The following is a 25,962-nucleotide window of genomic DNA, read 5'->3' as shown; positions in this document are numbered from 1 at the left end:
TACCCAAAAGTGAGATATCTTAATAGATGTTTTCATGAAAAATAAACAGCACACTTTGGGAAATTTTCCAAATCAATTCATCAAGTTCTTAGAAAGCAACCACTATAGTCATACACTGTACTATGTGTTAATTGTTGGGGATGATTTGAACAATATTAATGTCCAAATATGAGTTCTGGTGAGTTTCTCCAGCTGCCTATTGGTTATGTTACAATACAACCATGCGTATTATATAATATATATTTTAAAATTGAAAAACTTTGTCCTAAAGGGAAACAAAGATATTTAGCCAAAAAAAACTTTACTTTCAGTCTACTGTCTTGGGCTGGGCAGATGGCTCAGTGTTCAAAACTGTGAAGCCTTGACAGCTCTAGTTCAATTCTCCATCCCACTAAAGCCAGCTGCACCAAGTGGTACATGCATCTCAGATAAATAAATAATAAATAAAAATGTTTCTTAAAAAGTCAAGTTGGAGCCGGGCGTGGTGGCGCACGCCTTTAATCCCAGCACTCGGGAGGCAGAGGTAGGAGGATCGCCGTGAGTTCGAGGCCACCCTGAGACTACATAGTGAATTCCAGGTCAGCCTGAGCCAGAGTGAGACCCTACCTCGAAAAAACAAAAAAACAAAACAAAACAAAAAAGTCAAGTTGGGAAGGCAAAGTTTTTCATTGTGCACTTACTGAAATTTAAATAATAAAAAAAGAAAAATTTAAAGCAAGAACTTACAGACGACAGAGGTCTATAAAAATATTGGCATCGAGGTTCTTCTGTTTGGGAATTCATGGATTGTTTGCTTGCACCCAAACGTTATCAATATTTTGCCTTCCAAGTACTTTAAGACTCACTAAGCAATCTCCCTAACCTAAAGATTATGCATATATGTGTATATGTATACATATGAATGCACTGTGTATGGTTCATGCACATGTGTGTGCAGATGCACATCCCATGTGCACATGTGCAGAGGTCAGAGGAGAATGTCTGATGTCCTCTTGTATCATCCTTCTACAGCATTTCCTTGAAATAGAATTTCCCAATGAAGCTGAAAAAAAAAAATTTTTGCCTTCAAGTTATAATTTATAAAACAACAGAAAAAAAAAAAAAACCACATTAACCTAGTTTGTTGTTTAACCTTAAGACTTCCGAGTTCCTCTTCTTGCAAAGAACTTCTGTTTTAGAGGGCCAGGCAAGCACCTGTCCCTTCCCATTTTGTCGGTACACCCTCTTTCTCACTCCGCCTGGGGACCTGCGCTCTCTCCCTAGCTCAGTACTTCCTCCGGCCGGGCTGCGCAGCGGGTCTGCACTCGCCGCGCTGAGCTTGGCCTGGGCGCCCCCAGCGAGCGGAAGCTGAAGCTTCGCCAAGCCCGGGGCGGGACCAACGAACGTGCCAATCTCCTCGCCCGCGGCCAACCGCCCGGCAGCAGCGAGGTGGGCGGAGCTCCAGGCCACGCCCCCGAGCCGCGGTCGCTAGGGACGCTTTGGCCGCGGCAACCGCAATGGATCAGGACGAGGCGCTGACCGCCGTGGACAATGTCGTCACTCAGTTCAACACCTATGAAGATTTTCTCGACTCGCAGATCACTACGGTGGACTTGTACTACCTGGAGGTAAGTGCGGCGCTGGCCGCCCTCATCGTGCGCGCCTTTCCGCGGCGGAGCGTGTTCGCCTCCTGGCGGTGACGGTGTAAACGGCAGGCCGGGCCGCCTCTGGACCGCGCTCAGACTTCCCCCCCTCGCAGTACGTGTTCGCCCCCTGGCGGAGAAGACGCATACGGCAGGCCAGCCTGCTTAAAGATAGGATTTGAACCTCCTGCAAACTTCTCCATTTCAACTCTGGCACGGAAGTCACATAGTATATTGTATTAGTTCATTGAAATTATTAGAACCCAAACATTGGATTAGAGTTTTACGTAACGTCGATGACTTGTTTGAAAAGTGCTCATCTCTCAAAACACACTCATGTGCCAGGGTATGATAATTGTAAGATAACAAAAACATCTAATTATAAGCCCTAACTCTGCTGCATAAAAGTTGTGTGACCTTGGTTAAGTAATTAGTTCTTTTTGAAATTACCACTTAAAACTAAGTTTAGGTGGCATTTCTAACGTAGTATTTAGATTCAAAAAAAGTTTTTAAATATTTAATACAGATAATTTTAAATACCATGGAAATTGGATTTTTTAAATATTGGTGAGAGAGACGAGGGAGAGAGAGAGAGACAGAAAGTGAGAATGGACATGCCAGGGTCTTCAGCAATGGCAGATGAATTTCAGATATATGTTCCACTTTGTGCATCTGGCTTTCGGTGGGTACTGGAGGGAATTGAACTTGGTCCATCAATCTTTGCAAACTAGCACCTTTAACTGCTGAGCCTTCTCTCAAGTCCCAGGTAATTAGTTTTAAGCCTTGCATCTAAGATACTGAAGTGAAAGGAGCAATAATGCTGACTGGCATTAATTGCTCCCACAGGTTTGAATGTTTACCTAAACAAAAATGACGTGAGGGGCAGCTGAAGAGATGCCTTAGTGGTTAAGGCACTTGACTGCAAAGCCTAAAGACCTAGGTTTGATTACTCAGTACCAATGTAAGCCACATGTATAAGGTGGCACATGTGTCTAGAGTTCGATTACAATGGTTAGAGGCCCTGGCACACCCATTCTCTATCTGCCTGTTATTTCTTTCTTCCCTCCCTCCCTCCCTCCCTTTTTCTTTCTTTCCTTCCTTCCTTCCTTCCTTCCTTCCTTCCTTCCTTCCTTCCTTCCTTCCTTCCTTCCTTCCTATCTCAATTAAATACATAAAATATTTTAAAATATGTTTGAAAATGACATGGGAACACTATGGATCTTCATAGAATAAACTCAGTTTTGTAGTCCTTGGGGAGCATTGCCAAACTTAAACCTAGTATAATTTTTTTTAAACCTAGTATAATTAAGATTTCACTATGGTTTTAAAATTTTTATTTATTTATTTGAGAGTGAAAGAGAATGGGTGTTCCAGGGCCTCTAGCCACTGTAAATGAACTCCAGATGCATGTGCCACCTTGTGCATCTCATTTACATGGGTACTTGGGAATAAAACCTGGGACCTTAGGCTTCTTAGGCAAGTGCCTTAACTGCTAAGCCATCTCTCTGGCCCAGATTTGACTATGATTTTAAAGCCACAGTTCTTTCACATAATCAGGCCAAAACATTGATGGTGATTAGAGGTGAGAAATTAATACATAGCCTTACATTGGTCGGAAATGTAGAAGTTTCCAAAAGGAAAGATAGTGGGAACAACAATTTCTCTTAATTCTGGAATTGGCTAGGCTTGTCTCCCTTGTAATGCATGCTCATAAAAAGTAATATGACAGGCTGGGGAGATGGCTCACCCTGACTTTGATCCCCCAGCACATAAATAGCTGAGCATGGCCATGTAGGTCATGCATGCCTGTAACCTCTGTCCTATCACAGCAGAGACCAGAGTCACGGCAGCTCACCATCAGCTAGTCTGACCAAGCCAGGAGCTCTGTGTTCCCTAAGAAACTGTACCTCATGAAATTTGTGGATCAGTGATTTTGGAGAACACCTAGTATCCTCCTCTGGCATCAGCGCACACATGCGATAGATCACATGTACATGATAACATACACACACGTGCGTGTGCAAAAATGTAAGATGAAGACCTGGTTGAGTAATGATGCTAAAGCAACAACACATGTATTATTGAATTGGTTATTGGCAACTTTTAAAGTGCCATTGGCTATTTGTACTTGTTTCCCTCACTTCTGTCTGTGTCTGCAACTAAATTGTTCACCTAAGTGACCCAGAGACACGTGGGACCCTCAGAGTTCCTTCAGCAGTGTGACAAGTTTCATGGATCATGCGATAGGAAGTGATGCTCTCGTTTGTGCCATCAGTCACTGACTAAAGTTTGAATGGAGTATTTACTTTTGTTGATTTTATGTTTTAAAATAATTGACTGAATTGTATGTATTGATCTTATACAACATGTTGTTCAGAGATATATATGTGCACACACATACATTGTAGCATGACTATAAAAAGATAACATGTATTAGTTGGCATGCTTATCATTTTTTCAGTAAAAACATAAAGTCTACCTTATTAATTATAATGACATCATTGTTCACTAAGTCTCTTGAACTTATTTAAATGGAGCAAAATTTAATTAGTAAGTTAGTGATAGAATATTACAACTGGAAGAGCATAAAGTTCTGAGATTTGACTATGCATATGGTTTTTCAAATAAATATTTGAAAAATGAAGTGGTTGGAAGAGGTTACATTAAAGATTATTTATATAAAGTTATATGAGTTATCCATAATTCAACCTGTTCATTTGTTCCTCTATTTATCCAACTTCCTTTTTAATCAGCAATCCTTCACTGAGAATCTGCTATTGTGCATATGTTCTTTGTTACTAGGAGTTTAGAAATCTGTATTAGACTTAACCCCAGTCACCTAAGTAGTTCAGTGCTTAGACTGCAGCCTAATTTATTTCACAAACACTTTACAAGTATGTACTGTCTTCCAGTATTTGCTATCAGTGATTTATTGTGTAGTATGCCTTTTCACTGTTAAATGATTTCACTTAGTTTTCAGCAAAATATGTACCAATTACTTACATATACTCTGACCATGGTATCTGTGCTGGATCCTGGAGGCTGACCTTGGTGGTTATGAATGAGCCACAGCTGGTTCTCGGTTGATCTAAGCCAATAGGAGACACCAGTGAGCGAACAGAGGCCTGGAAGTCAGTGGCTAGAGGACTTATTCCCTGACACGGGCTATGGTTTGAAATTGGCTTTTTCCCTTAGGTTTGGCCAACTTTTCAGTGGATGATTCCAGCCCCTGCCACACTCTGGAAGCACTCCCTGTTCTAGCAATTGCTTCTATTTCCATCTCCTTTTATGCTTCATGGTGTTCATGATTACCTACTGTTGTGAACCCAAGGGTGTGTCACCATCCCATGTTGGTTTCTATTAACTCTGTCCACGTCATTGCAAGTGGTTTATTGTTTTCAGGAATCCCCTTTGACCTTGCCAGCTATTTGCTGCCATAAAAACCCAATCTGTGTATAACCATTGAACATTTCAGATAATCATAAACATGCGAATAGTATGTGAGTATAATAGCCACAATGCATTTTATTTATTTATTTTTGACATAATATATTTTACATGACACTTGTTTAAGAAGAAAAAGAGACAGGGAGAAGTGAAGACTAAAATTATATTAATGATTTGATAAGCTGGAGAATGGGGAAGGTTACTTGGGATAAAGGACACTTTTAATTCTATGTCAACTGTGCTTTGCTTGTATTTATTATGAATAAAATATTAAAATAATTTTATGGTAGTCACAGAAATTAAGTTTATCTCTGATAATCAAATTAAGGGTATTGATTCTGTGAGTTAGTACCATCTAATGAAACTAATTCTCTAAACCCACATACAAACAGTTGAAAAATCATTAGCAAAATTATTATATGATTTTCCAGATTCCTTCTTTGTTATCCCTCCACTTGGTAAACAAGGTCTCCTAATTTCAGCAGCTGCCTGTGACCACTGGAACAATAAAAATCTTAATTGAATTGCTTCTCTTGAGTAACAGACAAAGGGATGTTAGAATTATCTTAAAAATTTCCTAAGTAATTTTAGTCATGGCTGAATTACTTACAGATATAAACACCATGGGGTTTTACTCAGAACATTTCTTTTCATTATTTGGAAAGTGGAAATAAAAATGTCATCCACATTAAATATTCTGGCCTATAGATACAGCTCAGTGGTAGAACACTTGCCAAGCATGCTTGAGGCCATAGGTTCTAGATGACAGTGACTCAAAGCACACGTTCCCATTCTGTGCCTCTCACATTCTCTGCCACCTTTTCCCTAATGTTCCCTCATGGCGCGATGGAGATGTCCTTTTGGTGTTTGACTTTCCATGGCCCCTTGTTTCCAGCTTTGTTTTGTCTTGAGTCCTTTCTACTGCCATCTGCATAGAGAAGCTTCTCTGGCTAGCAGTGAGAGCAGCGCTCATATTCTTTCTGCTACTTCCTCTCCAATGTTCCCCAAGTCCTAGTAGGTGTGATAAAGACAGCTTGCACTATACTAAGAGCTGGGCTCTCTCCTCTTCTCACCAGCTTAATGAATCATGGGTCTCCACAGTATTCATTGCCCTCTGTAAAAAGAAGCTTTTCAAACCAAATATGAGAGCAGCATTAATCCAGGTGCATAAATATATACATTGAGAACGCATTTTGATGTGTTCAGTATATCAATTTAGCCAAAGAACAGTGGCATCATCCTTCCAGGGACTATGTCCTCCCAGCCATTGGCTTTTGATTAAATTTTCAGTGCCAGACATGAAGTCTCTCCCACTGAGTGTGTGTGATGGTTTGATTCAGGTGCCCCTCATAAACTTAAGTGTTCTGAATGCTAGGTTCCCAGGTGATGGAGATTTGGAAATTAACACCTCCAGGAGGCAGTGTATTATGGGGGGCGGGCTTATGGGTGTTATAGCAAGCTCCCCCTTGCTAGTGTTTTGCACACTCTCCTGTTCCTGTTGTCCACTTTATGTTGGCCAGGGGATGATGCCTACTCTACTCTCTGCTCATGCCATCATTTCCCCTGCCATCATGGAGCTCTGACCAGAATATTCCATCAGGCTGTACTTACAGCACTGTAAGTCATCTCTTAGGCCAAGATTTCAAATTTTTCCAAATCATCCTGCAAAGAAGCACCTAAAGGCCAAAGCCACAAAGTCAGATTTCTAGTAGGAACAACGCCACTGCTCTGGTACCAACTTTACTATAGCAATCAGGTTTGCATTGCTGGCAGAAAACACATGACCAAGAGGAGCTTGTGGGGAAGAAAAGGTTTATTTTGGCATAGGGAGTCAAGGGGAAGGTCTATGATGGCAGGAGAAAATGATGGCATAAACAGAGGGTAGTCATCACCTCCTGACCAACATCAGTGGACAATGGCAACTGTAAAGAGGAGGTTGGTTATAACACCCTTAATCTCACACACCCCCAACAATACACTGCATCCAGGAGGCTTTAATTTCCAAATTATCAGCTAGGAATCTAACATTCAAAACATCTATGTTTATGGGGTACATCTGAATCAAATCACCACAACATCCCACCCTGTGATCTTACACTCTTTCTGCCCCCTCTTTCACAAAATTCTCTGAGCCTTGGTGTTTTTTTTTTTTTTATTAATTAGTTTTGTACTCATCAAATACAGTCAATTTGGTACCATTATTAGGCTCATCCGTGACATACCCCTCCCCTTCGCCCCTCCTTGTTGAGGTATATGGGTCATGCATTCTAGAGTTAGCCCACAGTTATGTGTAGGATAAATGTCTGCATATCATGACCCAACATACGGCTCAGACATTCTTTCCACCCCCTCTTCTACAACATTTCTCTGAGCCATGTTGGGTTCATTTTTGGTCTGCCTCAGTGATGAGGTGTTGGGGGCCTCTGAGGCTCTGGCTTTCTGATTTTGTAGGAGTTGATTTTTCTCTGTGTTGATCTCCTTCACCCTTGTGCTGGTACCTGGTTCTCCAAGAAAACAGCACCCTTGCTTGTTTCACCAATTGTTCTTAGTTTCAGCCGGGGCCCTTTTGAGGTATGATGGGGTGGCTCTCTCCTTAGGATCTACATCTATCTGAAAAAGAGAAGCAGATACAGCAGTAAGAAAAAAATGACACAATGAAATTTGAGGAAAAATGGTTGAACCTGGAACAGATCATTTTTAGTGAACTTACCCAATCACAGAAAGATAATTGCCACATAGTCTCACTCATCTACAGCACCTAACCTGAATCTACCCAAGATGTTGACATACCTAGCAAACATCTCAAGGACTAGACAACAGATTGGGTGGGGAGGAAGGGGAGGGCAACAGAGGGGTGGGAAACACAAATCTAGACCCAAATGGCAATGGTACCATAAAATTCTGCATCCTAAAAGGCAGACCAAATGGCTGAACCTTCACCAGGCCCTTAGAGGGAACACCTGAGCCACAAAGACACTAGAGAGGGTATGATGAAGACTGACCTTAATCTTCTACAGTTTCTATCTCTCCTTCCCTCCCTCCCTCTCACTTCTCTCTAACTCTTTTATATTAGTTATCTTTTCTTCCTTTTCTTAGTGGGCCTGTAACTCCCAGTATCACCATCCACAATGACACTGGAGAGGGTATGATGAAGACTAACCTTAATCTTCTATAGCTTCCCTCCCTCCCTCTCCCTTTCTCTCTCTTTCTTCTCTCTAAGTCTTGTATATTAGTTATCTTTTTCCTCCTTTTCTTAGTGGGCACTGACCTGTAACTCCCAGTACCAGCATGTGGCTATCATCCACAATGAGCTTTTGATCAGAGAGACCTACATGGTTTCCTAAAAGCAAGACAGATTTCTGTCAGAGTACTTGATGACCCACCAAAGGTTAGTGGTAAGACCCTACTGCTGAAGATACCTTATGTGGTTGACAAATAAATTGGAATGGAATGGCTGGAAGTTGGAAGAGAGTCAGTCCCCAGACAGTCAGCGTGTCTAGTGCCAGAAGATGCTACATGGGTGACTGGGGGAAATGACCAATATCTGTCCAAACAACTCATTGTCTAACCTACTTAGCAGCAAATAACCTGTCGGGATGCTCACACAAGTACAATAATGGCACACAGCCATGGTGGGAAACCAACTGCTCTTGATTTGGCTAACTGATCCCCTCAGTGGTATGGGACCCATAGCTGGAGCTGGGAAACAAGCCAGAACCATATCCACACATAAGCCCACTCTCCAATATCAAGCTACCACCAATTGTGGGCTATAAGAGGGCCTACACCTATTAAATTCACTATAAAAAAGTAAGGGTTATCTTATTTGTCCTGGTGCTAACTTATTCTCCATTGGAGAATCTGCTTCTCTTTTTCAGATAGATGTAGGTCCTAAGGTGGGTGTGTTTTAAGTCTACTTCAGTGATAAGCTTTTAGGATCCTCTGGATTTCTGCTTCGGTATGTGTTGAATACTGTCAGTATCTGTCTCCTTGGCACTGATTGTCAGGTTGAACATAGAAGCAGCACTCTTGCTAGTCTCCCCACTTCATCTGTGGTTTCAGCTGGGGCTTGGCTGAATTGCAAGGTGTGGTTTATCTCCTTGGGTCTTGCTACCTTCTGAGAAAGAAAAGCACATTCTTCATGGAGAGTGAAGTCAGCAGAGGTAACATGGGATAAATATTATTAATTTAGGGAGAATTTGATGGATATAACCCCTCTTTTAGCCAAAGATTAGTGGGAGCTTGATAGTGGAGAGCATAATCTTTGTCTTTGTAGGATTCTGACTTGGTTCCTTGTTCCAGGTATGGTTACCTTTCGACTGAGTGATCTCTTAGCCAATAAGAAAACTATTGGATACCCACTAAGGCTGTGTGTCACCATTGCACAAGTATATAAATCTTGTCAGGGTGATTGCTTCTGAGAAGCTTAGATCCCTGGTTGCTCAGACCATTGTTGACCACTGGCCCCCATCCCAGTAACTCAGGTAGCACTTTCCAGCACTAGACAGGCTAACTCTCTGGGGACTGGCTCTCCTACAGATTCTAGCCCGGTCTCTTCTTTTCCTATGTAGGCAACATATGGTATCTTCACCAACAGGCTCTTGCCTTTTTACCTCAGGCAGGTAATCAAGTGCTTTGACAGAAGATTGTCTTGTTTTGGGGATCTTGTAGGTCTCTCTGATCAACAGCTCAAAGTGGATAGCAACCTATTTCTGGTACTAGGAGTTACAGGTCGGAGCCTTTAATTTATTTTATTTTTTATCTTTAAGTTTAGGCTTTATCCCACCCTCTCCAGGACTCTTCTTTTCAGAGGGTCATGCCCCGTACTGGTGTTGGGGGTTAAATCTTTTAGTCTATCTTAAAGGATAAAAGTTTCTACGGTACCAGTTCCCTTTGGATTTGGTTTTGCACTTGTTTTTCCTCCTCTCCCCATCCCTCTCCTCTTATCCTATTGTCTAAGCCTGCAGATGCCCATCAGGTATGGCAGCAGCTCACGCTGATCCACGTTAGGAAACACAGATGAGTGAGACTGTGGGATGTTTGTTTCTCTGTGATTGTGTGTGTTCACTGAATATGGTCTGTTTCAAATCTTCCTATTTTCCTACAAATTTCATCATATTGTTGTTTCTTACTGCTGAGTGGAATTCCATTGTGAAAATGTACCACAGCTTTACGATCTCTTTGTCCAATGATGGGCATCTGGGTTGATTCCAGTTCTTAGCTTTATGAATTGAGCAGCTATAAACATGGTTGAGCAAATACCTCTGTAGTGAAGCATCAAGTATTTAGGATAAATGCCCAGTAAGGGAATAACTGGGTCTGTTGTAGCTCAATATTTATCATTTTCAGGAGTCTCCATGTTGATTTCCATAGTTGTACAAGTTTACATTCCCACCAACAGTGAATGAGAGTTTCTCTTTCTCCACATCCTTGCCAATATTTGTTTTCTTTTGATATTTTAATGATTGCCTTCCTTTCTGGAATCAGGTGGAATCTAATAGTTGTTTTACTTTTTATTTCCCTGAATTTATGGAGATAGTTATGGCATAATATGTGATCTCTTTTGGGGAAGGTGCCATGGGATTCTGAGAAGAAAGTCTATTTTGTAGAATTGGAGTGGGATGTTCTCTAAACGTCTGTTAGGTATAGTTGATCTGTAATTTTGTTGAACTCTATTATTTCCTTGTTTATTTTCTGCTTGGATAATATGTTTATTGATTATAGTGGAGTATTAAAGTCCCCAATTATAATGGTGTTGGTGTTTATTTGTTTCATTGTCAAGTATGTTTTGTTTTATAAACTGTGGTTCAAGTATGTTTGGTGCTTATAGATTTATGATTGTGATGTCTTGTTGGATTGTTCCCTTGATGCGTATGAAGTGGCCTTCTTTGTTCTTTTTGATTATTTTTGTTTTGAAGTTTATTTTTATCAGATATTAATATAGCAACACCTACTTATTTCTTATTTCTACATGCTTAGAATATATTTTTCCATTGTTTCACCCTAAAAAGTTATCTGCCCTTAGTGGTGGTGTCGTCAGGTTCACATTGCTGGCAGAAATTACCTGATCAAGAGCAGATTTTTGAAAAAAGGGTTTATTGTGGCTTACAGACTCAAGGAGACACTCCACAAAGTCAGGAAAAATGATGGCATGAGCAGAATATGGACATCACCCTCTTGCTAACATAAGGTGGACTGTAGAAACAGGAGAATGTGCCAAACACCAGTATGGGGAAACTGGCTATAACATCCATAAGCCCACCTCCAACAATACATTGCCTCCAGGAGGCGTTAGTTCCCAAATCTCCATCAGCTGGGCATTCAGAACTCCTGTTTATGGGGGACACCTGAATCAAACCACCAAATTCCGTCCTGGCCCTCATAAACTGTTAACCATCCATGATATAAAATGCAATGCATTCAGTCTAACTTTCAAAGTCCCCACATTTATTTATTTATTTACTTGAGAGCGACAGACACAGAGAGAAAGACAGGTAGAGGGAGAGAGAGAATGGACACGCCAGGGCTTCCAGCCACTGCAAACGAACTCCAGACGCGTGTGCCCCCTTGTGCATTTGGCTAACGTGGGACCTGGGGAACCGAGCCTGGAACCGGGGTCCTTAGGCTTCACAGGCAAGCGCTTAACCGCTAAGCCATCTCTCCAGCCCAAAGTCCCCACATTTTTTATAAATCCTAATGATGTACAAAAATCCCAATATTACAAGGTCTTTTAACTGAGCCCTAATACCTTCCCTCAAAAAACATAATTATGGCCATAAGGTGCCATTGCACAGAAAAACCACTCATACTGCAAAAGATGGCACTGGGCATAGCAAAGAAATATTCAGTCAGTACAAGATTTAAACAGGACAGACATCAAACTCTGTAGTTCTAAAACCAACAACTATAGCTATTGACAAGTCTTCAAGTCCAATGATTCTAATGAGCAACAAGTCTGTGGAGTTCAAATTCCACCCCTCCAGCTAGGCTACTCACAGTCCTGGTAAACTTCATTAGGGGCCTGGCAGTTTTCCTTATCAGCCATCTTGTGGTCCCTGCATCTCCACTGGGTCTCCACTGCAACCTACAGTTCATCCTCATGGCTCCGTCGTGTCTCCATGCAGGCATCTAGCAAACCTGCTTCACACTGCCTGTGGCCATTTCCAAAACACAAGACCATGTTGCAAATTCAATGACTTTCTCTTTCCTGTGTTTCTATACTCCATAATACCAGGTGTGGTGCCAGTTTGTGAATCCAGGGGTGTAGTGGTTTGGTTTATAAACTTAGGTGTTGTGAATGCTATGTTCCCAGCTGATGGAGATTTGGGAATTAATGCCTTCTGGAGGGAGTGTATTCTTGGGGGCAGGCTTATGGGTGTTATAGCCAGTTTCCCCATGCCAGTGTTTGGCACACTCTGCTATTGCTTTTGTCCAAGTTATGTAGGCCAGGGGGTGATGTCCATCCTCTGCTCATGCTATTCCTCCACCATCATAGAGCATCCCCTTGAGCCTGTAAGCCAAAATAAACCTCTTTTTCCCAGAAGCTTCTCTTGGTTGGGTGATTTCTACCAGCAATGCAAACTTGACTGCAACAGTAAAGTGGTAACAAGGAGTAGGAATGCTGCTAGACACCTGACTGTGTGGCTTTGGCCTTTCGGAGCTGATTTTCAAGAGGAATGTGGAAGGATTTGAAATCTTGGCCTAAGAGATGGCTTGCAGTGCTGTAAGTATAGCTTGCTGGATTGTTCTGGTCAGAGTTGAAAGATCTGAATGCAATAAGAACTATGGACTGTGAGGTTTGGCTTATGAGGGTGAGAAAGAGCTTTGCCTGGACTAGGCTAGCAGTTTGTGTGAGAAGCTTGCTATTATGCCCATGTCCTGAGAAGTTGTGCAGGGTTGCTTTGCGTAGAAGTGAACAGGTGCGAGCAGAGGGATATGGCACAAAAGAAAAAATCTTTGGGTAAACTGTTGCCTGTTCAGCTATAATTGAGAGATTGCAATCTTTGAGATTGGGCCAGCTGACCTGCATGGGGGCAACACTAAGAATGTAGACTCTTTTGAAGGGCCTCACTGCTGAAGGAGTGTCCTGTTTTTCAAAGTCTGCTTTATTTCACCCCTGGATTAACAAATTGCCACCCTACCTGGTATTGTGGAGTATAAGAAATGCAGGAAAGAGATAGTCATTGAGTTTGCAACAGGGCCTTGTGTTTTAGAAATGCCATGGGCGGTGTGAAGCAGGTTTGCTGGACCCCATGGGGCTGAGAAATACAGTGGAGACCCAGATTCTGGGACACGAGATGGCTGCTAAGGAAAGCTGCTGGCCTTGATGAAGTTTACCAGGACTGTGAGTAGCCTAGCAGGAGGGGCGGAATTGGAATGCCCGAGACTTGTTGCTGGTTAGAATTATTGGACTTGGAGATTTTTCACTAGCTAGAGTTGTTGGACTTGAAGCTACAGAGTTTGATGTTTGCCCTGGTTGTTTTAAATGTAGTATTGGTTGAATATTTCTTTGCTATGCCCAATGCCATCTTTTCCAGTGTGAATGTTTATTCTGTGCTACTATAGTTTTTTTTTGGGGGGGAGATGTTTTGGTATTATGGCTCAGTTAAAAGACCTTGGACTATGGAGACATTTGAACATCACAGGGATAGATAAAAACTATGGGGACTTTTAAAATTGTACTAAATACATTGCATTTTACATCATAGACATGGGGGCCAGGAGTGGAATGTGGTGGTTTGATTCAGGTGTCCCCCATAAGCTTAGTTGTTCTGAATGCTAAGTTCCCAGTTGATGGAAATTTGGGAATTAACGCCTGCTGGAGGGAGTGTATTGTTGGGGGTGGGCTTATGGGTGTTATAGCCAGTTTTCCCTTGCCAGTGTTTGGCATACCCTCCTGTTGCTATGGTCCACCTTATGTTGGCTAGGTGGTGATGTCCATCCTCTGCTCATGCCATCATTTTTTACGACATCATGGAGTTTCCCCTCAAGCCTATAAGCCAAAATAAACCTCTTTTTCTCACAGGCTGCTCTTGGTTGTGTGATTTCTACCAGCAATGTAAACATGACTGCAACAAGGGGTAGAGGGAATAAAACAGACTTTGAAGAGCAGGGCATTCCTCCAACATTAGGCCCGTTCACAAGACTGCATTCTTTTTGTTGTTCCAATTCTGGTCAGCTGGCCCAATCTCAATGGTTGTCATCTCTCATACATTTACAGCTGAACAGGCAGCAGTTTTGGCCCAAAGATTTCTTTCTGTGCCATATTACTCTGCACACACCAGTCTGTTTCCACACACTGCAACCCTGCACAAGTTCTCAGGACACTGGCATAACAGCAGGCCTCTCACACAAACTGCTTCTAGCCCAGTCCAAGCAAAGCTCTTTCTTACTTTCATAAGCCAAACCTCACAGTCCATAGTTATTACTGTATTCAGGTCTTTCAAGCTGTACTTACAGCACTTCAAGGCATCTCTCAGGGCAAGGTTTCAAGTTTCCACATTCTTCTTGAAAATAAGCTTCAAAAGACCAAAGCCACACAGTCAGGTATCTAGCAGCAAATGACACCACTCCTCAGTACCAACATTACTGTTGCAGTCAGGTTTGCATTGCTGGCAGAAATCACCTGACCAAGAGCAGCTTTGGGGAAAAAAAGTTTATTTTGGCTTACAGACTCAAGGGGATGTTCCACTATGGCAGAGAAAATTATGGCATGAGCAGAGGGTGGACATCACCCCCTGGCCAACATAAGGTAGACAATAGCAACAGGAGAGTGTGCCAAGTCCTGGCATGGGGAAATTGACTATAACATCCATAAGCCCACCCCCAAAATACACTACCTCCAGGAGGTGTTAGTTACAAAATCTCCATCAGCTGGGAACCTAGCATTCAGGACACCTATGTTTGTGGGGGACATCTGAATCAGACCACCACAAGTGGTAAGTTATGTTTCTTTTTTTATTTTTATTTATTTTTAAAAATTTTTTATTTATTTTATTTATTTATTTGAGAGCGACAGAGTGAGAAAGAGGCAGAGAGAGAGACACAGAGACAATGGGTGTGCTAGGGCCTCCAGCCACTGCAGACGAACTCCCAGTGCATGCAACCCCTTGTGCATCTGGTTAACGTGGGTCCTGGGGAGTTGAGCCTCGAACTGGGTCCTTATTCTTCATAGGCAAGCACTTAACCGCTAAGCCATCTCCTCCAGCTTTTATGTTTCTTGAAGAAACTAAATTGAATAGTCAATTTTTCCTGATCCACCCTGTTAACTTGTGTCTTTGGCAGGTAAATTAAGACCATTAATATTTAAGATTATAACTGTGAGGTTTGATTTAATCCCTGCCATGTTGGGGTGCTTAATGAAGGTTGGTGTTTTATTGGACTTTGTATTATATTTAGCCTGCTCTGGCTTTGGTTATTGTGATATTCTTCTTTTAGGCTCTTGAGATTGGTTGTTTGACTCTTCCATGTGGAGAATTCTCTGAAGTATTCTCTGTAGGTTTGCATTTGTGTTCATATAATCATAGAGCTAGCTTTTATCATGGAATGTTTTCATTCAACATCTCGTACAAGTGATACTTTTGTTGGGTACAGTAGTTTGGGTCTGAAGCCATAGTTTTATAGACTGTGAAGTGTTGCATTCCAGGTTCTTCTGGCTTTCAGGGTTTCCTTTGAGAAACCTGAGGTAATTCTGAAGACATTTCCTTGTTAGGGTCACATATCTTGTCTTCATTTTGGGATTCTATTTCTGTTCCCTTCTATGTTTCCACTGGAGATTTCCATTGTGGGATTGGCATCCTTGTTTGAGTTTTCTCAGTTTGTTGTATCATATATATATATATATATTTCTTTTCTGCTGTGGTCTTCCAATTACAGTGGGAGAGTCTATTTAATTAAGGATGAAGGAAGAGTTTTCCCTGTACTGTCTTCAGTGAGTGTTCCATTTTATATTTGTATAGAATGGATTTATGATGGCTTTGTGTTTGGGGATGCACAGGTTGTGAGGGCACAAGTGCACCAGCAGCACTGGGCTGGTACTTACTTCCAAAATTTGCATTAGAGGTCTGGCAGCCCTTTGACATAGTCTCAGCTATGTCATGCCTGTGGCTCTTGGGCTTTGGCACTTGTCCTTGCTTTCCTACTGAACAGAGATGGGCAGGTTATGGAAGATTCAGTGGTTTCCCCTTGCAGGTTATTGCCTGAAATTCCTGTGTTCTCCTTCTGGGGCTGATATGATGACCCAAGTAGTAACTGGGACTGAGGTGGGGCATTGGAGAGGTGATGAGGAGGGTCCCTGGGGTCCATACCTAGGATGGATTAGGGAGTTCCATGTTGTGGGGAAAACACAGGCACTCTCTAAGTGGTACACTCATGGGTACCAGTAAGAAGCACTGGGTGTGGAGGGTCTGTGAGCAGGGGGAACTGAGGCAACCTGCATTCCAGCCCACCAAGGAGGCAGGACAGGATAGGGTGGCAGGGAGGAAGTAGGAGATAGGGGAGTCCAAGTGGGCTATGGGCTTTGTCAGTGGATCCTATATGAGTGAGGTGGGGAAAAGGGAAGTGTGGAGATCGAAGCACAGCTGGACCATGGCCTCAGTCCCAGGAGCCTGTGGCAGACCAATAGGAGACAGCGGAGTGGGCCAGATACAGAGGGGTGCCTCTAGGAGATAGGGACATGTGCCCAAGCTACTGATAGCACAGCGAGGGCTCCAGAAGTCAGATAAGTGTGTTCAGGCCACTGACAGATGCAGTGTGTGTGTGTTGGGGGGGTGGGGAGCCTGTGGGTAGCTCCATGGGAAACGGGGGCACATTGGCTCAGGTTGGAAGCAGCAGTTGGGGCAAGTCAAGGAAACTTGTGAGTCATGCACATGGTTGGCAGAGCCTGCAGTTAGCAGAGTAGAGAACCTTGTTGGGGAGTCAGGGGTGTGGTGGCTGGGTGAGTGATTAGAAGGACTTGAGAGTCTAGTGGGCTACCTGAGAGTGTGGGAGTCAGAAGATTCCCACCTGTGTTCCTGTGTGCCCACCCACTGGAGGTCTACTAAGACCTACTCAAACTGGAGCCCCACAAATCTTGCCTGATATTACCCCAGGAGCTGAGGCATACTTAGGAGGCTGCCATCTTGATCAGAAGTCTCTCAGATTGATATTTCTATAGGGTGAATGATATGGTTCAAATTTCATTCTTCTAAACATAGAAAATCCAATTTTCCCAGCACCAGTTTTGAATAGGCTATTTTACTTATTCCACTGGATGTTTTTGGTACATTTGTTAAATATTAGGTAGTCAAAGCAGTGTGTATTTATTTATGGGTCCTCTGTTCTCTTCCATTAGTCTATATGTCTGTTTGGGTGACAGTACCACGCTGTCTTTATCACTATAGCTTTGTAGTATATTTTGAGATCAGGGTTTTGATATCTCCAGCTATATTCTTTCTCCTTAGGATGGTTTTGGCTATTCATAGTCTTTTGTATGTCCATATATATTCTTGGATTATTTTTTTCTATCTCAGTGAGGAACATTATTGGATTTTTGATGGGGATTGTATCAAATCTATAGATTACTTTTGGTAGTATAGCCATTTTCATAATATTAAATCTGACAGTGCAGGAGTATGGAAGGGACTTCTATTTTCTCATATCCTATTTGGTTTCTCTTTTTCAATGTCCACACATTTTCACTGTAGAGGATCTTTCCCATTTTTTGGATAGGTTTACTTCTTGGTATTTAATGCCTTTTTTTTTTTTTAGGTATTGAGAATGAAATGATTTTTTTGAAGTGGTTGTTTTGATTTCTTTTTCTGTGAGTTCAGTATTGGTACATATGAAAACTACTGATTTTTGAGTGTTTATTTTGTATCCTGCAAGTTTTTTTTTTATTAGTATTTATTTGCTAGGAGCTGTCTTGAAAGTTACACTGGATCTTTTTAAGTATAGAATTATGTCATTTGCCTAGAAGGGTAGTTTTACTTCATCCCTTGATTTTTTCTTTTTCCTTTTACATCCTCTTCTTGTCTAATTGCTCTAGCTAGGACTTCACACATTAATTTAATAGAAGTGGCAAAGAGTAGGCATTCTTGTCTTATTCTGTATTTTAGAGTAAATACTCTTAGCATTTCTCCATTTAATGTAATGTTGGCTATGGTCTTGTTATATATATATATATATATATATACATATATATATATATATATATATATATATATATATACATATATATATATATCTCCTTTTATTATTTTGAGGTATGTTCTATATATTCCTATTCTGTCCAGGACTTTTATCATGAATACTTATTGAAATTTGTAGAATACTTCTTATGTATCAATTGAGATGATCATGTGATTTCTATCCTTTTTATTTATGACTGTTTATTAATGTGTATACATAAATTTATATGTTTTATATTTATTGATTTATGTATGTTGAACTAACCTTGTATCTTCTATATGAAGCCCTCTTGGTCATGATGGAAATATTCTTCATGTGTTCTTGAATTCTGTTTGTGATAATATTGTTAAGAAACTTTGCATGTATGTTAATCAGGGAAATTTGTCTGCAGTTTTCTTTTTTTGTTGAGTCTTTATCCAGTTTAGAAATCTTTAAAACTGTTATTATGGAATGAATTTGAAAGTGTTCTTGTTCTTTATATTTTGTAGAACAACTTTCTCTTTCTATTAAAAGTGAATTCCACTAGGTGGAGGCATTTGTTCAGGTTTGTGGTTCATAATACAGGCCATAGTCAGGAAGATTGTTAAGAAGAGCATTTGAAACAAGGCCCCAGGGTGTCCCAAGGCCTAGAGGTTTGCGTTATAAGAGACTGGCAAGTGCATAGGTATAGCTTCATGGTGTTTTCAGTATGTAACTTTTTTGGCATTGAGTATTTGTAAAATAGCTACTGTAGGCTGAGCTGATGATTAATAAGTCATTAGTATTTAATTGTTAGTTCCTGCATGTAATACCAACATGGTTGTTAAGTGACCTGGAATTCACTATGTAGTATCAGGGTGGCCTTAAACTCATAGAGAAGATCCTCCTACCTCTGCCTTCTGAGTGCTGGCATTAAAGTCATGCACCACCAAGCCTGGCTATGTTACAGATGTTTTGTTTTATTTGTGAAAGCTATTGTTAATATATAACCACTTTATAGAATAATTTATATTAGCAACTTCATCTAAAATTATATGTCTTTAAAGCATGAGAAAGCATACACTATTTTTGAGCAGACCATACAAGTGGCAAAAATGTATAACACAAATTTTAAAGTAACTGAAATATAGACTGCCTAAAATACAGTGGGGAAGTTTTTCTTTTTCAACTTCAAGGTTTTTGTGGTTATCTTCTTGGGTGTCTACCTTACTAATCTTACTGGTACTATTAGTCTATGAACACATCTTTCTAGTTAAGTAAGAAATTCATCTGCTCCTTTTTAGTTGTATTTGAAGTTATAATCTTCAGTGTCATCAGTTAATTGACTTCAAGGAAGTAAGTATAAAACATAGCTTTCTGAAAGCACATCAATTGTTATTGTGTACAATTGATTTTCAAAGCCTTTCTTTTATGAGCACCATTGTCTCTAATTATATTGTTTTAAAGATACACTATGAATTGTCTACTGTTGTTTGCATAAACTGATTAAAAACATAGTAGACTTTTGTCCTCTAATCCCTTGGAAAAAATTGGTGGCTGACTTTTTTTCTTTTCATCTTATATCTAGGGCAGAAAAGAAGCCCAAATATATCTAAATGTATCATCAGAAAGCTAGTTTTTTTTAAATTAATCACCCTTGTCTCATTTTTATGTAATGTATATAATTTAAGCAGTTGCATTAGTCCACATACATGACCTCTGATGTTTCTCCTTAGGACGAAAGCCTGGCTCGCCAGTTGGTGGAGCTAGGCTACAGAGGAATGGGGGAGATTGTGAAGAGAGAAGATTTCGAAGCAAGGAAGGCAGCCATAGAGGTCGCACGGCTGGCTGAAAGAACCCAGAAGAAGTAAGTGTCCATATTTCAAATCCAGGTTTTAGTATATCTACAGTTACTGGAAAAATCCATTTTTTTTTCACTATGGTAATTTTGAAATGTTGGTTGGAATAGGTACAATTTAAAATATCCTAAATCACATGCTCAACAGGAGCTGGAGGGATTGTGAGATGCTTGCAGCAATGCCATGTCTAACTTGGAGCCGCTAATTTAAGAAATATAAATTCCAAAATGCAGTTAGTATACCAATAAAGTCCAGTTAAAAAGTAACTCACTAACATTGGTTTTATGCATTTATTTTCTAAAAATATGTGACATTTGCCTCAGAAGTTTTTGTACTTTCCAGGTACATAAACTTTGGCATTGTTTATGTTCCTGCGCTTTATGACCATTGGTGCAAGTACAGTAACAATTATTGGCTTTTGTTGGTGTCATGTAAAATATACATCCAATAAAATGTATTAAAATAGGTAATAAAGTTGGGTGTGGTGGCACAGGCCATTAATCTCAGCACTCTGAGGTAGGATGTCAGTGAGTTCAAGGCCAGCCTGTGGCCAGAGTGAGTTCCCGGTGAGACTGGGCCATAGTGAGACCCTGCCTCCAAATAACAACAATAGAGGTATTGAAAATTGAGTTGCATTATACTCGTAAGGCAGTTTACAAAAGAATTGACAGAATAATCATTTTTTAAAAATTAAAAAAAATGGTAAAATTGTAAATGTGGAGAGTTTAACTACTTGAAACCACTATTTATTCTTAGATGACATCTTTAAAATACCTAGTAATTTTTGTCTAGAAATTTTCTCTACTCATTATAAAAAAATGTTTGGGAGTGGGAGGTGAGTGGGTTCTGGGAATATGCAATTTTAAGTACCATTCTAGTGATTATTGTATTTCAAAAGCACAGAATATTATACTTATTGATATTGGGTAATATATCTTTTCTAATGCAGACATCTGTATAAACCCAGGGCAGAGACTTAACCAGCAGTTTATTTATCCATAGTCTGGAACAATGGGATTCATGTCAGTGCTCTGATGAGTGCTTCACAACACTGACCCTTTCTGTTGGCTGCACAGAGCTCTTACTTGAAAGTTCTGAGACTCAATCACCTTCCAGTCACTCTAGTTGTTGGTCCAAGTCAGTTCTTTTTAACTTTAGGATTGAGGTCCATTTCCTTAGCTGTCACTTGAAGGCTTGTCTTTGCTTCCAAAGGTTTCCTACATTTCTTTTCATACTTGCCATGGGCTTTCTTGTTCTGGCAGTAATAAGTCATGACTTTTTCACCCTTCAAATCCTCTTAACTCCCCCATCTCAGCATCTTTCTTGATAAAACTCATGTGATGACATTAGGCCCATCTAGATAATACAGGATCATAGTCCTATATATATCAAGGTATATAAATTTCATTACAACTAAAAAGTTCCTGTTAGTGTAAAATGTAACAGATTTTTGCCAGTAGGGAAAGGCCATCCTTGGAAGTACATTTTACCTATCACAGTTTAGCAGACAGCTTCAGGCCTCTGAGATGAGCTTCCAAACCAGGCACAATTATGGAAGTAGGGATATTTATTGAAACTTAACAGATCGAGGGGAAGTTCCATAATGGCAGAAGAAGTTGGCCAGCTTTCACAGGTCCAAGCAGAAAGAGAGAAGCCACAAGACAAAACCCAAAGCCACACCATATACAACCACACTTAGGAATTCCAGGAGTAACTCAGGCACTTTGCATATCTTTAGATTGGAATTTCCAATGCACCATCACACCTGAGGGCTGGACACAGTGACACCTCCTCCGGTTAGGTGGCTGCAATTTACTTAGCTCCTGAATATATTGGGCGGCCTTTATTCAAACTACTGCACACAGTAACCTCAGTAACTTATTGTTCCTATGTACAGTAAGTGGCTCACTCCAACTATTACTCCTCAAAAACATAAATGAAGACTTAGGAGATGATTTAGTTGTTAAAGTGGTTGCCTTGCATGTGTAAACACCTGAGTTCAATCCCCAGGACTCACATTAAAAAAAAAAAGTATCTGAATGTGTTGATGTGCTCTGTGATCCCTGTTCTGGGATGCTGGAAACAGGTGGACCCCTGGGCCTTGGTGGCTGTATAGAGTAGGCTCTGTAGACAAATTTCAGGCCAGTGAGAAATCCTGTCTCAAAAGAGGTAGATGGGGCTGGAGAGATGGCTTAGCAGTTGAGGTGCTGGCCTGCAGAGGCTAACGACCCTAGTTCATTTCCCAGTAAATAAATAAATAAATAAATACATAAATGAACACATAAATAAATAAATAAATCCAGGTGCATGTATCCAGAGTTTGTTTGCAGTGCCTAGAGGTCCTGGCACATTCTCTCTCTCTCTCTTTCTCTCTCTCTCTTTGCAAAAAAAAAAAAAGTTTCAAAAACGATGAATGGTGCCTGAGGAACAATACCTGAGATTGCCCTCTGGCCTCCTCAGCACAAACAGACATGTGCCTACACACACACACACACACACACACACACACACACACACACACACACTCACGGGGGGGTGGGGAGAGGATAAAAACGGAAAAATTTTTGTGAGTTTTTACAAGGAATTTTATGCACATTTATATGATTTTATAAGATGTATAAATTATTTTATATCGAGAGGAGTTGGTCATATTTTAAAGTACAAATTCTATCCGTGTCACATGTCCATTTTGTGTGTGAGGATCAAAGTGGATTTTTCTATGCTATGAGCTCTTTAACTGGCCAGAGCTGGAAGTCATCAGGCTACTTAAGTGCCAGTCTTGGGAGGCCAATCCCCACCCAGAGCTTCTAGGAAAGGAAGACCCTTTCATCTGCAGATCTTCTCCGGTTGCCTTTGTAAGGGGATGTGTCCCATATGTTGCCTCTTGTCCCATGTGGGAGTCACTGTGCCCTCTTCCTGGGAAGAGCTTCTTTAGAGTTATTGACAACAGGGCCAGCAGAGGGTGTCCTATAGTCAAGAATATTTGCTGAGAAAAACTTGGAAATGCTTCGGTTTACAACTGGTACCTATCCAGACACACTTGATCTGATCTACTCAGACATGTTATAGTTATTCTTCTCACATGAAGGTAAAACACTACAATTATATCACAATCTTCTGGCCTAGTGCTTGAAGGGCAACCCGTTTATAGAGGTTTTAGAGTATGTGCTTACAATGGTTTCTTCATAGGAAAAAAATCTGGAGAAATGAAAATGAAAGATATCCAGAGGAAGGCTGGATAGATGGCTTAGTAGTTAAAGACACTTGCTCTCAGTGCCGGTTTGAATCTCTAGTACCCACATAAAAGCAGATGCACAAAGTGGTTTTCCCCTCATCTGGATTTCCCCTCAATGGCAAGGGGCCTTGGTCTGCCTATTTCCCCCCTCATTCTCTTTCTCTCTCTCTCTCTGCTTGCAAATAAATAAACACTTACAAAATATATTGAGAGGATGTATTTTTTTTTTGTTTTGTTTTTGGTTTTTTGAGGTAGGGTCTCACTCTAGCCCAGGCTGACCTGGAATTTACTATGGAGCTTAAGGGTGGCCTCGAACTCATGGCAGTTCTCCTATCTCTTCCTCCCAAGTGCTGGGATTAAAGGTGTGAGTCACCACGCCTGCCTTGAGAGGATGTATTTTGATGAGAGGAAGTCCCAGAAGAAAAATGAAAATATTTAAATTATTAAAAAAATTAATTTTAATTTTTTAAAAAATTTATTTGAGGGGGTGGGGCATGAGATTGCTAGGGCATCCTGCTACTGCTCGTGACCTTCAGATGCATGTGCAACTTTGTGTATCTGGCTTTCCACATGGGTACTGGGGAATTGAACCTGGGCTAGCAGACCCTGCAAGCAAGTGTTGGTAACCACTAAGCAATCTCCCCAGCTTTTCTTTTGAGTTTTGATGATGCAAAAATATTCATAGATAGACATATGCATTAGGCTAGGTTCAGGAAATATAATAGAACCTGAAACTTGGTTACTTCTCTCGAGTATAAAGATTAGAAAAATGAAATTGCATTATTGGTGGGACTGGAAAACTGACAATTCTTCAAGAAGTTAAACATAGGGTTATCATATAGCCCAATAATTTTATCCCTAACTTTATACCCAAAGGAATTGAAAACAAAGGCCCATTTAAGAATTCATACATGAGTGTTCACGACAGCATGATTCATAGTAGCTCAAAAGTAAAAATAATCCAAGTACCCATCAAGTGATAAATGAATATATATATATATACATATATATATATATATGATGAAATATTATTTAGTCATAGAAGTGTAATGCACTGTTTCATGCTATAACACAAACCATGAATATATAAGACTATATGATATTCCAGTTATAAAAGACTATAACTTATATTTCATCTTGTACAAGATGTTTGTGATAGATGGAACCATAGGGACATGGATGCCAAAGGCTGGAATGAAAATGGATTGGAGAATGACTGCTAATAGATATATGAGGTTTCCTTTGGGGGTGATAAAACATATAATTTGAAATTGGCAATGATTCTATAATCTTGTAAATATATGAAAAATACTAAATGAATGATGTGACTTTATAGTTTGTATTCTTATGTGAACATAAAATATAATTCCATGCAATCAAAGGAACCATGATGACACTCAAGTGGTACAAAGCCAAGATTTGGGAGAGGGATGTAAAGAAGAGAAAAAAAATGTTTTGTTTTTTTCAAAACATGACTACTAAATTGATGCTTTAAGGACGACTTTCACCTGCAAAGAGGGTTGTGAATGACAGACACATCCACTTAGCCTTGATTCTATGATAAACTCCAGTTTCTTCACAAGTCTTTCCATGGAAGCTTTCATAGTATAGTAGTCATCATACTTGCCTTACACAAGTCATTTCCTCTACATCTTTTTCTAACTTTTTTGTTTGTGTTTTCTCAAGGTAGGGTCTCGCTGTAGTCTAGGCTGACCTAGATTACACTATGTAGTCTCAGGGTAGCCTCAAACTCACAGTGATCCTCCTACCTCTGACTCCCCAAGTGCTGTGATTAAAGGCATGTACCCAGTATTCTTTAACATTTTTTGACTGTTCTTGTATGTAAACATTTTTCCCCCTGAAAGCTAAAGCAGTTAGAGGCCACTTACTCACATTGACTGGGGGTTTTTAGGTTTTTACTGAATTGAAACCTGAGGTGAGAGGAGTGAGTTGGTCAAATAGGCTATTCACTTTTCCAGCATCCCCAACCTCTGTTTCAAATCATCTCTGTCCCATTATTATGTAAACTTCTTTCCTTTTCCTGCATTGAGATCCATGCTAGCTGATCATAGCAGCCACAAATTATCAAGGTTGGAAAGTTGGCATGTGAACAATTTATCTGATGCCCTTTTGTAAGGACAGAGTGTTCTCTCTTCCAGGAGATGGGGACAGTTTAATTGACAGACCTGTGGTGTAGGTGCCAGAGAACTTCTAGCTGTAGTGAGAAGCAATGTTGATTTTTATAGGTAGTGGAGAGCTGAAACTTAAGTTTATTACATAGGCTGAATACAGGATTCCAGCCTGGTAGTTCAATTGTAAGTGAGTCATGGTTCAGGTTGGGAAGTTTTCTGGGTGAATGTGCATGATCATCAGCCTCTTTACCTTAAGTCAGCTTATCTAATTGAAGACGAATTTATCTTTGCTGAAAATGGTTCTTGGAATATCTTTCGCCATCTGTTGACACTACTGTCATGTCTATCATTGATGGTGAGGTGAGTTTCTTGAAGATATAAACAGATGGATCCCATTTTCTGATCCAATCTTTTAGTTTATGCCTCTTGTTTGAGGAGTTGAAACTGTTAATATTCAGAGTTATTACGAAAAATGTGAGTTGATACTTACATTTTCATAATTTTGTGATGTTTGGCATGTTCTTATTCTTGACTTGCTTAAT

At 40.4% G+C, this 25,962-nt stretch overlaps 1 protein-coding gene across 2 annotated transcripts in view; it reads left to right on the top strand.

The window, feature by feature from the left end:
- Positions 1 to 1,491: 1,491 nt before the first annotated feature.
- The window catches only part of Cfap299 (cilia and flagella associated protein 299), a 550,827-nt gene continuing 526,356 nt past the window's right edge, over positions 1,492 to 25,962 (top strand). For both annotated transcript variants that reach the window (XM_045144386.1, XM_004653380.2), the window contains exons 1-2: positions 1,492 to 1,607; positions 19,931 to 20,061. In XM_045144386.1, coding sequence (XP_045000321.1) covers positions 1,497 to 1,607; positions 19,931 to 20,061 — 242 coding nt within the window. In that variant the 5' untranslated portion in view covers positions 1,492 to 1,496. The remainder of the gene's footprint in view (positions 1,608 to 19,930; positions 20,062 to 25,962) is intronic.

This window comes from Jaculus jaculus, chromosome 2 (assembly GCF_020740685.1).
Source record: "Jaculus jaculus isolate mJacJac1 chromosome 2, mJacJac1.mat.Y.cur, whole genome shotgun sequence".
Taxonomy (NCBI): Eukaryota; Metazoa; Chordata; class Mammalia; order Rodentia; family Dipodidae; genus Jaculus; species Jaculus jaculus.
This window is presented reverse-complemented; position numbering and strand designations above follow the sequence as displayed.